General features: G+C 46.2%; 1 protein-coding gene across 1 annotated transcript in view; it reads left to right on the top strand.

Annotated features, from left to right (window-relative positions):
* Positions 1-1,384: 1,384 nt before the first annotated feature.
* The window catches only part of LOC118316687 (leucine-rich repeat-containing G-protein coupled receptor 6), a 36,226-nt gene continuing 20,555 nt past the window's right edge, over positions 1,385-17,055 (top strand). Inside the window, exons 1-2 of the mRNA XM_035644761.2 lie at positions 1,385-2,064; positions 16,374-16,445. Coding sequence (XP_035500654.2) covers positions 1,820-2,064; positions 16,374-16,445 — 317 coding nt within the window. The 5' untranslated portion in view covers positions 1,385-1,819. The remainder of the gene's footprint in view (positions 2,065-16,373; positions 16,446-17,055) is intronic.

Here is a 17,055-nt window from a genome sequence, read left to right as displayed (position 1 = left end):
CAGAGAAGGAGAGAGACAGAGCAACAGACAGAGGTAGAGAAAAAAAAAAACAACAACTCAAACTGGTTGCAAAGACATTTTGCCATGAATGTAATCATACATCTACATGTTGCGTCTTTGTTCTTGGCTTTGTCCTATGCACATTTGCGTGCATGGAACGTACGGCTGCCGTGGAATGAAATCCTAATTTCCTCAAGCCTTTTTTGGGGTCTACACTGCATACATTTTTGAGCTGATCCAGTGGGGTTTGAAAAAATTTTATGAGCCCAAGTGGTTGTCAGATTTGATCAATTCATGGTAGAAAGTCCCCAAAACTGGAGTTATGATGTGTGAATAAACGCTAGCCCCGTTCCTCAAATGTATTGCAATCGTCATGTTTTATATTGTTATTATTTCTTTTATTGAAAATTTAAATCCTTTTTTTTTTTGTCTTTGATTTGTTATCCTCACAGAGAGGCATCATCAGGGTCTCATACAACATCCTGTATACCTGCAGGTGCACAGCATGTGACGTGTAGTTGTGTAACATATGCAGCATCGTGTTAGAGTCATTTTACAGCATTCTCATCCTTTTTTTTAAGGACCCCTTGTTGAAAAATCTTTTAATTGTAAATATTAGCTCTACACAAGCGAGCCATGTAATGAGAAAAAGGGCAGTTGGATGAGAACATTGACAGTGAGATGCAGATTCAGGTTTTATCCTGAGGCAGCTGACACGTTTTCACAAATCCTCACTCTTCTCTCCGTGTACCGAAGTGTGTGTACGAGAAATGGATAGGCGAGCTCCTTTGCGCCAGTCACTAATAATCTTGTATTTTCTATGGGTGCCCATGCCTGTGTTTGTGTGCGTGCGTGCGTGCGTGTGTGTGTGCAATCGTGACATTCCAGCAGCAGAAACCTGAGAAGGTGGGACTCACACGACACTGGATTCTGCTCTTTCTGGGGACTGACGGGCGCTGAAGTGTCAGAATTCCAATTTCCTAAAAACGGTCACTCCCAGTCACACACTCTGACCCTCGACATCTCTCTCACAGCCACACACACTCTCCTTATCCTCCAGAGAGCCCCCCCCCCCCCCCCCCCCCCCTCTCTCTTTCAGCTGGAAACACTGTCTCACTTTTATCTCAGTTCCATTCACAAGGTCCAACGAGGAGAAATCTTGGGTCTCACACCACTGTACTGCATTGCCATCCCTCCTCTCCTTCCCCCTTTGCCTTCCTCAAACTAAACACTCCCTCGCTTCTAGGCAAAGTAAAACAGGCGAGAGGAAGAAAGGGAGAAAGAGAGGGACGAGTTTGAGAATCACGGGCCCCTCCCACTTTGCGGAGATGCTCCAGCCCATCCCTAAATTATGGGCCAATGAGGGCTGCTCATTCACAACTCATGCAGTCCTTCTACAATAGGTAAGGAGAGAGAGACAGAGAGAGGAAGAGACATTTACAAGGAGAGAGAGAGAGAGAGAGAGAGAGAGAGAGAGAGAGAGAAAGAGTGACTGTGTTTGGGGGAGAAAGACAGTGAGAAAGAAAAGGCAGGGTGAGAGGGAAGACAGGAAAGAGGGGAAGGAAGTTGCAGCAAAGTTAACCCCTGGGAATGAAGCGGTGAAGAGAATAAGAGATGAGGAGGTCGGACTTATGACAGGGACAGATTTACAGTGAGGACAACCTGCACAGGAGAAGAAGGGGCAGTGAGGGGCTTTTTAAAGAGAGACAGCAGATGAGCATCGAGAAAAGAGACGAGACATTGGAACCTCCTCATTCATCACAACTGCGTCTTAAGAGAGGACAAAGGTGCAACAGGACAGGAAACCCTGCTGGCGTAGATGCAGACAGGTGGACAGTCAGACATGTCACCTCTGCTTCTGCTTCTCTGCGTGGCTGGAGGAGTTTGGGGTTCCTCCCCTGGAGTATGGGGATACGGACGGGTCCAAGACAGACAGGGGCCTGGGGCATCACTGTGCCCGCCTCCGTGTCAATGTGAGGAAGATGGGATATTCGTCATGGCGGACTGTTCGGAGCTGGGACTCTCGTCTGTACCAGCCAACCTCAGCCCCCTCACGACTTACCTGTGAGTAACACGTGTTTCTGTTTCTGTCCTGTTTCATCTTTACCTTTCCACATCCAGGCCTCTGACTGTGTCCTAACTAATTCCTTGAGCCCAAATCACTGTTTTCTTGTGTTTCCACCTTGAATGTCCTCCTGAATCCTTCTCCTAGATCCCTAAACCTCTCATCGTTCACCATGGTGACTATTCGTCTCATATGAAAAGTGTGACGACCAATAGTGAGTCCCAGCTGTTAGTCTCGATCATTAATTTGTAAATTTAAAGAGCTTGTGGAGCAGATTAAAATTATAACTCATGTTGATGGAGTTGCATCTGGGATTTCATTCTCTTTTAAAAATAGAGCAGTGGGCAACAGTCAGTTGAATGTGTTACCAAGAAACGGCGGCACAACCCTGCGTTCAGATAAAAACGGACAGGGGCCAAGTGGGAACATGTGTGTGTGTGTGTGTGTGTGTGTGTGTGTGTGTGAGAATGTGTGCGTGCGCTGACCACTATAGCAAAATTACTTGACCACTTCTTTCAGTGTCAGGTTACCGAACGCCAACTGGAGACCCAGTGTGAGAGTGTGTGTGAGCATGTGTATGCGTTTGTGTACGTGTGTATATTCATATACAGTCTATGGTGTGTGTGTATGAGTATACACACACACACACACACACATACACACACACACATATATACATATGAGTGTGCGTAAGCTGCAAGCACATGACAAGCATCAGTTTGTGTGTGTGAATGAGAGTTAAAATACAGTTACCTAAATATGTTAGGTGGTTATAGGTGGAGAAAGCAATTCTGGAAAAAGAATTGATATTTGAAGTCAACAGCAAAACAAATATACCCTTCTCTTCGATGCTCCTTCAGAAGCCTGCATTTTTTTTTGCGTTATGCAACCAACATACATGTAAATTAATTCTTCGAGCAAACATTTTTTGCCTATTTAGGTCATTGTGGCTATTAAACACTTGTCGTATGAACAAGTACCACGATATATCAAACTGCTGCTACGGTTAGTGATGGTGATGCTCACGACTCTCCCTCTGCGTCAGCTCACATCACACCAACAACATTGCCAAACTAGAGATGTCTGTGGGCAAGTCTTTTTAAAATGACCACCAGACTGAGAAACGCGACACCGCTACCTGTTCGCTTGCCTACCTGGTAGAAAGCTCACCGGCCAGTTGGTCAGCTATCGTGAACATTACCATTGTCGTGTCGGCTGCCATTTAGAGACAGGGCTGAAAGGAGATATTCCCTGAATTTTGCTTACTCTACCTTTAGTGATCAGTTGAAGTCCACGTACATGCATTTTACTGTTTTATAGCAGCAACTCTCAGTGGTTAAAACGATGAGAATTGTTTGCATTTGATTGAGAAAACTACCTTAATTCACTGTTTTCTTTTGTTTCTGTGTAGGACTTTAATTGCACAGACTGAAGGGAAGCATAATTGTAAATTATGACTTGTAAATTATATGTTTGAAAGATTAAGAAAGCGCATTTGACACACTAATAAACATACAGGATTATTAACATTATTCATCAATAGTATTTTACTAGGACAAATTGCAGGAAATTATGGCCGACTTCACCACCGGTAATTTTTCAGGGCAGTGAAAGAACAGTTGGACTGACATTATGTGGGATCGGAGGAGCTCCTCACACCACCCTGCTGTGGCTTACAGCCAGATCTTTCAAATTGCTTCACTGCGTAAGCCTCTGAGGACAGATTAGAGACACTTTGTGATAACCGATATTGAAGTGATAGAAGTCAAATCCAGGAAGCAGGGTGTGATAGAGCAGTTGCTCACTAGGGGCTCTACAAGTATTACAAGAGTGGAGGGACAGAATTCAGACGGCGTGAGGAAAGATCAACAGTTCATGTCGCTGACGCCTTTTAACGAGACACATAAAAGACAACTGTGCTCGAATGACGCCTGACTCGTCGACCGTCAGGTGAGCCTGCGACGCCGGACATCACTGTGTCCATTTGAAAGTTTAAACACATTTTACAGTTGAAACACGGTCGGTTGCTATCCCTGATATCCAGGAATCACATACCTATGAGAACAGCAGCCTGTCAAACACACACACACACACACACACACACACACACACACACACACACACACACACACACACACACACACACACAAATACAAGAGTAATTGTTCATTTCCCGTCGTTACCTAACGGTGGAACTGGACCAATTAGTGAGTTTGAGGGCAGATTCAGACCAAGATAAATAAACTCAGCGACCAACCGCACACGCCCACACACATACAAACACACATTATTGCAGGACAGCGGGAGAGATGCTGCTACAAATTAAGATACCGCTCGCAAGAGTCACAGATTTCTCTTTTGCCTCGCTGATAAAAATCATCAAACACAAACAAAACGACATCGCCTCCCGTACCCTGCCCGCATGCATGCGCACATATGACACGGAACCCTGCACCGCAGGCGTCAGTTTTGCATTTCGTCCCGGAGTATAAAAGGTTACAACAGCCGAGAGCCCGTCCAGTCCCAACCAGGATCTGTCAAATCATCCAGCACGCCCCGCTGCGCTATGGAGGCTGGATTAGCCTTCCGGCACATACTGTAGGCTGCCGAGGTCACAGAGATTTGCTTGGGAACAGTCCACATTACAAACTACATCCACACAACGCTGTGAAAGCATATGACATCATTCACCCGTGTCATCGGAGAGCTCTTCAAAGTGAGCGCAACTGTACATGCTATAGCAACCGAGAGGGCAATCCAGGCAATGCATGATTCACTCCATTTTCTAGTGTTTCTTTGTAGACTTGGACGACCCCAGTCCAACGCAGTAGGTAGAAACGTAATTAAATTATAATCAGAAAAAGAAGGAAAAAAAACAATTATAACTCCGAGGTTAATGCAGCTTCACTCTGCAAAGGAATTCAACTGTTCGAAGGCAAAGATGCTTCGAGCAACTCAGGGCACAGCGGGAAGAGATTTATGACAATAATCGTTACCGTGGGCAACGCATAAAATTAGCTGTCATATGGAACGCTTTGAAAGCACTTCTCTTTGATATCAGATTAGAGAGGAAAAACACTGCCCCAGGGTGTGTGTGCATGTGTGTTGATGTGTTGAGTTTGAGAAAACTATGTACTTCAGGGATTGGTGCTGTTTTTATGTGTAGCTGCAAGCAACGTAGCATGTCATGAGAGATGGCTCCACGGTGACACAATAAGTAGGCTGTCTATCAGAAATGTTAGCTGGGAGGGAAAGAATTAGTCAGCTGCACCCCTGATGGAAACTATTCAATCGTGTTGAAAAGAAGTAATAAGTTCATGATCTGTCTGGTGTGATATCCTGTACATAGAACGCCAGTTTGGAAGTTTGTCAGGTGCTTATGTTTATACATCTCACACTTCTCTCAGGAGCGTTCACTGTGTGCACATGGGTGTGTGCAGGAGAAATAGTGTGTGTTTGTGTGCGAGTCTGAGGCTGGAGTTGAGCAGCGATTAGGTGATGCTTTGTGGTAGCGGTCAGCGCGGTGAACGTCTTACGGTGTTTTGGCCAAGGACTGGAAACCGCAGCGAACGCATTACCAGACAGAGGAAAACCAAGAGTGTGTGAGTGCACGTGTGTGTGTTTGTGCGACGACCACCCAGACTGCAGAGGCTTTTTTTTTTTTTAGTCAGCGGAGGTGAAGCATGAAAAATTGAAGGAGGGGAAGATGAAGAAAGGGGGCAAAAACTGACAAGGAGAAGGCAGAGGATTCAAAATTCGTGACAGAAAAATGAGTATTGGAAGATTTTGAAAACTCAGTCTCACACACATACTGTATGTACACATGCAGGAGACAACATCCTGCCTCTTTGTGGTGCCCGTGACTGTAACAGTCGTGTGCGTGTCATTTAGCCATTATGTTGATGAAACGATCTCTATCATGGGCAACCGGGGGTCACACTGTAAACAACATGTCTGCGAGAGAGAGAGACGCACACAAAAAGAGGGAGACGTTGGCGAGGGATGGAGGGGGAGGAGGAGTTGAGGTGAAAGAATGAAGCAAAATAAGAGAATTGCAGAGAGAAGAGAACAGTGTGTGTGTGTGTGTGTGTGTGTGTGTGCGTGTGTGTATAAGCTGTCAGTGGAGGGTCGTCTATACAGCAGCTATCAGCTCCAGCATCAGTGTCCTGGCTCCAGGCGTCTATGGCAGCCCCCACCTCAACTACACTCCCCTCCCTCCCTCTGTCTATCCTTCTCCCCGACCTATTCTCCTTTCCTCACCTGTTTCCTCTGGCCCCCTTCAGTTAGAAGACGACTCCCTACATTAAGTGCTTGTGTGTGTGTGTGTGTGTGTGTGTGTGTGTGTGTGTGTGTGAGTGTGTGCGTGTGTCTTCAGAGCAGGTGTTGAAGCTGGTCATACAGCACTAAGTGCAAATGTACAGTCACCGATATGCAATGTTCTTCTTAGAAATTCAAAATTAGTGCATATAGCTCAGGGCAGCTGGCTGAGAAAAGTGAAGGGTGTGTACCCAAGCCAAATGGTGAAAATGCTTTCAAGGTGTGTGTGTGTGTGTGTTGATTGTGAAAGGAGGTGCTTTGGCTCTAAGCCAACTAGCTGTCAGCTGTGATCAGAGTTGGAGAAGAGAGTTATGGACCTCAGATTATGCAGAGGAAGAAAACGGTGACACATGCAATCATAGTGGGATGAAGATGCACAAATGTTTTCCTTACTTGTTTCCTTCTATGATTTTTTTCGGCCCTCCGTTCACCGTTTTGCTCCATCCTGTGTTTGCCTCAACGTGTCAATTCCTCGGCTCTCTCCTAGATTCCCCGGAGGCCCCCGCGGTGAACCCCAGCAGAGAAAGCAACTTCCGCCCTGCAACAAAAGTGATATTTATGCCAGAAGGGTGTTGGAGTGAAGGGATAGGCGGTTAGTGTCGGATAGTGCAGTGGTTTGTGGTTTCCTGTGAGCAACCTGGGAGGCTTTTAAATGTCGCTCAGGGACAGACGGCAGGTAGGCAGGTAGAGGACAACAATGGAAACAATGACAATTCCCTCAGGAGCGGCAGGCAGAGGCCATAGTGTGCTCTACCGCTCCACATCCTGTCCTTTAGAAAAACGTAGAAAGCAATCACGACACAAGATCTCGCAGGGAACTAGGGTGCAGGAGGTGGAGATCAAGAAAGTGAAGCGGAGTATTTGGACTGTGTGTGTCACAAGCATATGTGGACGACACACAACGGTTGTTGGTATTTGCTGGGGTGAGACCCATGCTCAAATACGTGAACTTGTATGTATTCCGTGTGATTGCAGCGTGACGACATGGGGGCTCTGGAATGTGCTCCCTATGACGTGCGGATGATGGGTGAAGGGCCGCTTCTGACTGTGAGGATTCAGAATTCCGGCATGGCCCAGATTCCTACTCAGCCCCTTTCCAACCCTGGACGTCCATGGGAATGTGTGTGTTTGTGTGCGTGCTTGATGTGCACTCGCCCTCTCGTCCACAACAGAGAAGGCATTGTCCTGTCCTGGGCCAGGCCACGACAAATGTCCCCTAACTGTCCTGGTCCGTATACATGCATATGTGTAGATCTATACGTGTGTGCACCCATGACGCTTCTCAAGCTGTCATTTGTAGCAACATATGCTCATAGTGGGATAACACGGTTGAGACTAGTTATTTATTGTTTCCATTGATTTTTATCAGAAAAAATACCGCATTTTATTAAAGGGAGCCGATTGGTTTTAAAATCAAATTTAGGCTTTTATGTCCCCACAAGACACTGTCTCTTCTGTTTCTTTTTCTTTTCTTCCGTGTGTAAAGCACTTTGTCAACAGCCAGTTTTGAAAAGGGACAGAAGTTTAATCAGTTTCTTCTGTGATAAAAATGTCTCACAAGATATTTAACAAATGAACAGGATATGCAACTCAGCTGCTGATTGGGCGCTGGATATTAATCCATTTTAGAATCCATTCATTCATTCGTCAAATATGTCATATTTAAAAACTAAAAACAAAAAGGAGCTGTATGAATAAATGAGCATGCATACACGAGTACTGATAGCAGAGTGTGTAAGACATAGCTCTCTAAGTTCCCCCTGTACCTCAACAAGGGTCTGTCTCTGTCTGTCTGTGTGATCGCTGGCCAGGCCTGCCGACTAAAGTGGCTCATGTGGGGCTGGCAGTGTGCAGGTGATGACTAGTGAGAGCTAATGATACTTAATGCTGTTTCCAACAGCGCGCACACACGTGCACACGCACACGCACACACACACACACACACACACACACACACACACACACGCACACACACGTCTTTCTACAGTTGTGAGGACACTCATACATAATGTATTCTCTCGCCCCTTACCCTAACCTTTATCATCACAACTAAATGCCTTACCCCAACCCTAACCAAAACCCAATTCTAACCCCTAAAACCAAGTATTAACCCTCAAACAGCCCTTAGAAATAATGAGGACTGGCCAAAATGTCCTCACAATGTAAAAAAAATGTTCTCACAACCATGGTTTTCGAAAAAAATTACCAAAATTGACCCGCACAACTGCAGAGAAAGACAAATAAACACTCTGTGTCTCACTGGCGAAGGCCAGAATCTTGATATATTTCAGATTTTGTATGGCCATGAGCAGTCTGAATGATATAAAATCAATGTTGTGCATGAAAACATCATCTGCTTTGTAATGGACGAGGAATAGTGTGTCAGTCCGTTTTTTGTATGAAGTATTGCATTAGAATTGTATTAAGTATCAAGGTAGAAAACTCAAAAATCTAAAACACACACACACACACACACACACACACACACACACACACACACACACACACACACACTTAATGATGGTTAATGGTCTTTCCTTTCCCTCCTGTGTAGCATCAACGCATCCCACAGAGCAGTGCTGATACAGTGATGCTGGCAGGGATCAGGTTGGGAGAATGGACCACTGGTACACTGGGAGTTAGCTTAGGGGAACAAACAGGCTATCACAGAAACACTTCAATGTCACACACATGTGCACACACCTCAGGGGACACGCAGCGCAGAGCATATAGCCAAACGTGGGCAGCTGCACAGGAATGTGCAGAGAGTGGAAGACGGGATGTAGAAAACAGAAGGTGAAGGGGTGAATTCAGGGGGAAAGGAAAGAATGATAAAGTCCTAATTGTGGAGGGATAGGTTAACTGACCTGAATGCAGAAACAGCAGTCAGGTCACTCTGATGGCATAAGGCAATGATATTACTTCGTGCTACGATTGGTCTTCACAGGTGTATTTTCCATCTGTTTTTAAAAGGGGAGGCTGGACGGAATTCTGCCACTGCAGAGCTTCTGCAACTGCGGCCAGACGTACTCGCGTCTCTATAACCTGTCTGAGAAGGAGCAAAAGAGGAAATCTGGACTTTTTACATGCATGGCAAGGGGCCAAACTAAATCTCTTTAAACCAACAGCGGCCACATGTCCTCCATTGGTATGGGGTAAGATTTCGGCGAGTGCTGATCTAAGTTCAGTTCTAGATGTTATCCGCGGATACTGTTAAATGTATGGAGCAGACGAGCCGATCATAGATCTGTGAACGCTGCAGTTAAAGGAGGAGCGAGCCAGCAGCGGATTTGAGCAGTCTTCTAACTAGATCCAGTGTCCTCCTGTTTCTGCCATTCAACCAAATGAAGTCATAATAGTGCCTGACACTAATACTCATCGGGTTTCATTTACTCATGTATCCACTGCTGAGAATCTGACTTGAATCAGCGTGCAGGAGAAGGAAAAAAAAAAACACCTCTGTAAGAGATACCTTTTCAGGATTTGTGGAAAAGTGGTGAAATTTGCAACCAGTGGCATGTGTTTGTCCTGTGTTCATTTCTTTTAAATTTCCGTGTGATTAAATTCTTCACTTAGATTTAGAAAGAAGCAAGAGAATATTGTTTGTCATGTAACAAACACAGATGAAGGCCAGACAAAATATACATGCCAAACAACACAGTAGTGGACTATGGGCAGGGCTATGAATGCCTCTCTGCCTTCCAAAGCTATTTCCTACCCACAACAGCTGCCTGTCAGTGCAGTCCACATGTTGGAGTTAGTTGTATGTTGTTTAGCGCCGACTGTTCCGACACTTCCTGTTCCATTACTTAAGTGCTTGACCTTTCACCCCCACCCCCCCGGTTCATCACAGGGTGTGTGTGTGTGTGTGGGAGGACAAGGAACGGACACAGCGTGTGTACATGCACGTGGGGGCGTATATGTGTGTGTGCAGTATACCAGCGTATGAATAAGTCCCAGGGGGCATGAATATGTTTCCCATGACATGGCCTTAGACTAAACAGCCGCTCTCTCCACCCAGACATCCGCCTGTCATTCTCGGCAAAAACCACAGCGAGCGGGAAAGGGCACAAAAACATGGGAACACAAACACATCGACGCATCTCCCTTTTCTGCCGTGTTATCTCTTCCTCCCTCCCTCGCTCTCTGTTCCCCTGCTCTTTTGTGGCCGAGTCCTCTCCGTGGCCCTCCTTGTCCAGGTGAAAGACTTCTCCTCGCCCTCTCCCTCGCTCTTTGTGCACCCGTGAATGAGAAAAAGGGAGAATAAGAGAGGCAGAGATAAAGAGAGAGTGCCTTCGGACACAAAGGGCAGTGTACCCCTCCCAGGAAGTCTGAGAGAGAGAGGGAGAGAAAAAAAAGCCCCACATCTTTAGAGGAAGGAGGAGGGCAGGACAGCATTGTGCCCTCCTTCCTGACTCTTTGTGTGTGTCTGTGTGTGTGTGTGCGCGCGCGTGTGTGTGCAAGCTCATGTGTGATTGCGAGAGAAACTGAATGCCAAAGCAGTTAGTCTATTCAGTTAGAAAGAAGCGAACACATTTAGTCTTCACCCTCACTCACAGCACACAAGCGCAATTTCTCTCTCACACACACACACACACACACACACACACACACACACACGCAGACACGCACACACACACACGCAGAGCGTTTTAGGCCCGCTTTAAGGCGGCGCCCGAGCATTGACTACCAGTTGCATTGTGTGGCATAAAAGATCCTCTTTCATCATGGCCTTAGCTGTTTCAAAGACTTAAGCGGAGAGGATCCGACTGAAGACATTACTGTCATAGTTACTGTAAAGAGACAGCCAAGGTGTGGCTCAACCGCCGCTAATGCACAACTCCAGCCCCGAGGGCAAGACTCTAGCTGTTGATTCCCCACTAAAGATCTATTACTCTAATGTTCCTCACAGATCAGCCGCCTTCAAAGGCTTCAATGGCTTACTGCCATTATTGGCTGTTTGTTTGGTAAGAGTCTCCACCTGAGAGGGGGAGAAAGGAATTGGCAGGGAGGAGCAGAAGAGAGGGAGAGAGAGAGAGAGAGAGAGAGAGAGAGAGAGCAGTGGAGGAAGTGAAAAGGAAGGCCCTCGGGGTATGGCTCTTGTAAAGCGATTTTGTGTGTGCGTGTGTGTGTGTGTACTGTATATGTAAGCGAGGCAGTTATGAAAAACATCCCTCTCAAGGGCAACAATGTAAGCCTGGTTGTTTACATGCTTTCGCCTGCATTGTGATGTACGGTACCTGCATGCAATTTTATGCTTGAACGACACGCCAGAAAAACTTTTTCCATACTTTTGAGACAATGGAAATCTCCAAAGCGAAATGTATCAAGTCATCTCTCCCCCGGCTGCTCCTGCTCAGCTTTGTCTCGCTGACACATTTAACCCCCGATGCTAGAAACAGACACCTGACTGCTGATCACATCTGCCCCAGTCTGGGGGTATATTCACCCAGCAGGGTGGTCTATCATCCACCTCACAAAAGCCACCCGGATGCCTGGAGTGTGTGCGTGTGTGTGATTGTGTGCGTCTCCGTGCATAAACACGGGTGTTTTTCATATGATGTGGCCAGTTGTTTTGCTGCGCTAAATCACCAGCTCTTGTCAGCAATGCTTCCAGTTTGAAATTGGCTACAACGGCGCTAGGGGCACATTCACACCCACGCACACACTGCCTTTGATCACAGGACCGATAGCATACTTCAGTGGTTCTGTTGACGGCGAAGAGGAAATATGATTAATCACATTATTGTAACTACCGGACTGTGTAACCCCATGCCCCGGTTGAAATGTGAAACACCGGCGGGGAGAAAGCACGAGTGTCAGCGATGGAGTGGCAAAAGAGCGAGGGAGAGAAAGGGGCCAAGGCTGATGAATGGACCTTTGCCGCGGCTTCTTCATGCTTCTGTTCCCCCCTTAAGACAAGCTCCTTGCCATGCTTTCTCTATTCATCACAGCATAAAGCAGTCACATGTCCAGCGTTCAGCCTTTCTTCCCATGCCAAATCTGCCTCTTCTACATTCACACGCACATACGCATGTACACACTTTGGAGAGGATAGACTGAAATATCTATCACGTTGTGTGTCTGCAACAGCACAGAACAACTGAGAGAACAGGAATGGAACAAATGTCCATTTCTTTTTTCTCCCTCCTGCAATTGCTTAAATATTGGCCTCAATTTCACACAGCTACTGTGCTAAAATGCAGAAATTACATGCGAGCACATGAAAATATAATTCCTCTCCGGGGGGAACAGAAAGAGATCACTGGGGTCTTTGTCAGTGCTTCTGTTGATTCGGAGCAAAGGGGGATAAAAAGATCCGTTTTTGTGTTTGTTGAGGGATGAACATGGGTCTCCGTGTCTGCATCCCTCGCTCCTCATGCCGCTCTGGAGTCTTTAGTTCGTCACTCAACGGGAGATGGAGATCTGAGGGGAGGAGATGGCCTGCGTGCCCCCGTTCGGCTGAGAGATGTGTCGTTCTGCGAGCGACATCAGGCTCCTCTCTTGACGCCACGATGGCCAAGATAGGGCAGGACAGTTCCCCTCTGAACGCTCGCGTAAAAGATAACGAGAAGAAACCACATGGCCTTCACGTCTGTCCCTCGCGCGCGCGCACACACACAAACACACGCAGACAGAACCACAGAGCAATGCGTTTCCATGCCCCGGCAGCGTCCGCGTATGATGTGGTGAAAGCGCAAGCCGGGACTGTGCCCACCCCACATCTGCAGGCTCACCGGGAAACAATAGGGGTGTGAGAATGAGCGACAGACATCTTTGACCACACACACCGCTGCCACCTATAAATGAAAAAAACTATATTGACACAGATACTGACTGACACACACACACACACACACACACACACACACACACACACACACACACACACACACGCACACACAAACATTAGAGATGCCCATAAAACGGGGACACAGCAATTGTGAAAGTCCCATACGCGGAGGAGACTGCAAAATCTTTAAAAAACGCTCCCTTTCCCATTTCTTTTGTGGCCGTTTATTTGCGTTGAAAATATCTGCACGTCACAGCGCCAGCCGACACAATGCACATGTGGTAGTCATCAATCATAATTATCATGGTTTAAAAAAGCCACAGCTGTTATTTGATTTTAAAAACAAGCCATAGTGCAGCGCCTTCCAACGATACGTCAAGTTGTCAGCGGAGGCCTTGGCCTGCACAGCAGATACGTCTCTCTCTCTCTCTCTCTCTCTCTCCGGCTTCCCAATGAGCTTGTTGGAGAGCACAGCCGAGCTGAGCTGCATTCAACCTTTCCCCATGACTCACCGCCGTGCGTCTTTATTTTTAAACATTTTCTCTCTCCAGTGCTGCGTGTTTATTCTGTCTGAGTGAAGCCGCTGTTATGGACTTCACACAACGTTTGTTTATGGCTTCTTTAATCAGGACCAGATAATGGAGAGTTGTCTCCATCCCTGGGCGCATCCCTAGAAGACGTTTCTTGTGTGTTTGTGTGCGTGTACCTGCGTGTGTGTCGGTCGCTGTGCTTTTAACGTTTCCAATAAATATTTCTCTCAGTAGCATATTAGTACACAGACAATGCAATTACGGTGTGTATGTGTACTGTTTATGAGGCCGCGAGAGGTGATCATGTATTTCCCGCGCCATACGTGATGTCACCGAGTCTTGATTGTGTCAATTTGTTTGCTGTTCCCGCTTGCTGTGTCATTTCCATGGCAACTTTGTTATCACTTATATTTACATCTGAGTTTAATCAAGCAGTTGTACATTACACTTGTTGTATTTATTCCCAAATCACTGCCTGGAGCCTGAGCAGATTGTGCCAAAAAATTGGGACAGACATGAAGCATATAATTTACATGACATCACCACAGTGCTCTTGCGGAGAGCTTGAGGTCCCATGATAGCATATCGTCACATATGAAAAAAGTCATGAATTCACTTACATTCCTTTAATCATTTTACTGTTATTTATTATTTTTCAAGAAGAGTAGTGGATTCTATTATCTATAGGAGCTGATGAGTTGCACTTAAATTATTTTTCTTTTTGGGGGGGGCTTGACCATGTTGATCACTTTTGTTGGTTTTTGGTCATGTGTTATTCGCTTCTAATTGCAAAACTTTCAGTACATAATACGGAGAATCCGCTAGGCCATAACATTTAAAGATGCCACGTGGAGTTTTTTTCTTTTAGCATAGATTGGATAACGTTAAACTTTTCACACCAAACTGGACTGTCAACATCCCAAAACCCTTGAAAACAAGTTGAATTCATTTCCCTAAAATGTTTGCAAAGCTTTAAAAAAAAAGTTTTATCACCAAATCGTTTACTCTGACTTGTTATTGCCCATTACATTTTTATGGTACATTCCCAGCACAGGCTTATCAATACCATTCTCCACAGTTGGCAAGAGTATGTATAATGTCCCCTCTGTGCCATGTGTACAGTAAAGTTAACTCAGCAATGGTGACGTGAGTCATGGAATTGGAAGATTTTTCCCCTACCTTGTTCTGTTAAACCATTTTCCTGCTGATTGAAATCATCCGCCCGGATATATGTGTCCTTGAGTAACACCTTGAACCCCTTTCTCGGCAGTCAGACCTCCCAGGAGGGGGACATCGGTAAAAGGAAATTCCCCCCACGCAAGGAAACTACCATGCCACTATTATGCTTTCATAAGGAAAAATATCCAATGTCAGCAAAGGCTGTAAAAAGACTACATAATTATCTGACCTAAAAAATCTCATGGGAAAAAGGACACGCTAAACATTGCAAATCTCATTACGCCTCCCTCGCCACTACATCCCAGAGCCGGATTTTTAAACGCTGGCTTTGACAAGGTAGCAAAAATATTGGTGTGCCATTTTTAATCACAACTGCGAAATATGTCCGGCAACTCAATTACCCAAATTGGGAGTGTTGCAGTGCTGTTTTTTCCCCCCACATCGCTCACTCCAAGATGAATATGGATCACGCCTGCAGATAGATCCATCCAGCCCCCCGTCAGCTTGGCTGCCTTGACAAACAAACAGCCAGTGTGTCAAAACTCCCAACTGCGAAGGGCTTCTGAGAGCACAGTTTACACTTGCTAGCCCGGTGGTCTGGCTTTATGAGCAATGGTTAGTGTCATACACACACACACACACACACGCACACAAACACACACGCACACACACACACACACACACACACAGCCTCACTCTTGAAGACTCATGTGAGACCCCAAGGGCCGTGAAAGCAAAGAAGGGGTGACGTAACACCTCCTTGCTTTCATTGTGTTTATCAAAGAGATGACCTTACATGACTGGGGCCATAAGGTTATACATGTTTTCTACCAGAGGCTGACACATGCGCTGTCCTCGTAGGTTACGCGTGCGTTGAATGTGTGCGTGCGTGCGTGCGTTGAATGCGTGCGTGCGTGCATGCATGTATCCGAGCATCCTGCACCTCACCCTCTTTGACCGCAACACAGCTGCGTCAACACTCGCCCCCCAACACACCCTCTCACGTCAGGAGTGTGTGTCGGAGAGACGGAGAGAAATGGAGTGTGTCTATGTTACAGCTCTGAACAAAGGGGGAAGGAGGTGGTCTCCTGAGAGACCTGGGGGAGAAGAAAAAAAAGAAGAGAGGGGGAGAGACAGATATGGAGGGAGACCGAGGGGTCAGATCTAAGAGTAGGTAGAGTGAGACATCTGGAAAAGAGAAAGAGTCACTGGGATGAGGAGGAAATTACAGCTGCCCAACAATGATTCATTGGGGAAAATTCTCTTCTGCATCTCCTTCTCCTCCCTTTTCGTTCTCCAACCTCTCTACCTAACCCTCTAACCTCTCCCCGTGTACTACTCCCACTCTCGATGATTGATCGCCACGTGAAAAACATTTAAACATCTGCAATTTTTACGTGTCCCGAGCACCTTAAAGGAACATCGATAAGCTGCACGGTGATTGATACTTTGGTACCGACGCCCCCCCCCCCCCCTTCTCTCCCTACAGGGACCTGAGCATGAACAACATCAGCGAGATCCAGCCCAGAGCCTTCCACCGACTGCACCTGCTATCAGAACTGTGAGTACAAAAATCAATCACATTGCGTTCGATTGATAAACCTCCATCGTCACAACTCAGCAATGACAGGAAACTGTTGCAGACGTCAGTGACGGGAATTGATGACTCTGGCCCGCCTCTGATCTCCCCTACCAAGAAAAGCTGCCTGCGGCAACAAGATAGTATATCTTGGGACGCCTGCGTACAAGAGGGAGGCAAAGGGAACCTGATATTCACTTGGAGAGTAAATATATATGGTGCTAGAGTTTTTTACAGAGCAGGAACTGCGCTCAGCATCCAAGCTGCTGATTTCTTGCCCTCCTCGACGCTGTTTCTGCTGGACAGCTCAGCAGGAGCCGTACACACGTAGACACAGGCCCTTGCCAAGACACACACACTATAGGAGGACATCAGGACAGGACTGGGGTAAAATGGAAAAAAAAAACCCTAAAGAGTTATGTTTTCCTTGCGTAAAGCATTCAGTATACATGTGATCATTAGAAATGTTTTGATGTGCCAAGACACTGAATACTAAAACAGACGTGATCCTCTATACTTTTCCAGGCTGGTAGAATTTTGATTTAACAAAACAATCAAAATGTTGCCAAAAAGCTGTACGAAATTGACACAA

The sequence above is a fragment of the Scophthalmus maximus genome, chromosome 3 (assembly GCF_022379125.1).
Source record: "Scophthalmus maximus strain ysfricsl-2021 chromosome 3, ASM2237912v1, whole genome shotgun sequence".
In the NCBI taxonomy this organism is placed as follows: domain Eukaryota; kingdom Metazoa; phylum Chordata; class Actinopteri; order Pleuronectiformes; family Scophthalmidae; genus Scophthalmus; species Scophthalmus maximus.
The sequence above is the reverse complement of the archived record's forward strand: the minus strand, read 5'-3'. Positions and strand labels throughout refer to the sequence as shown.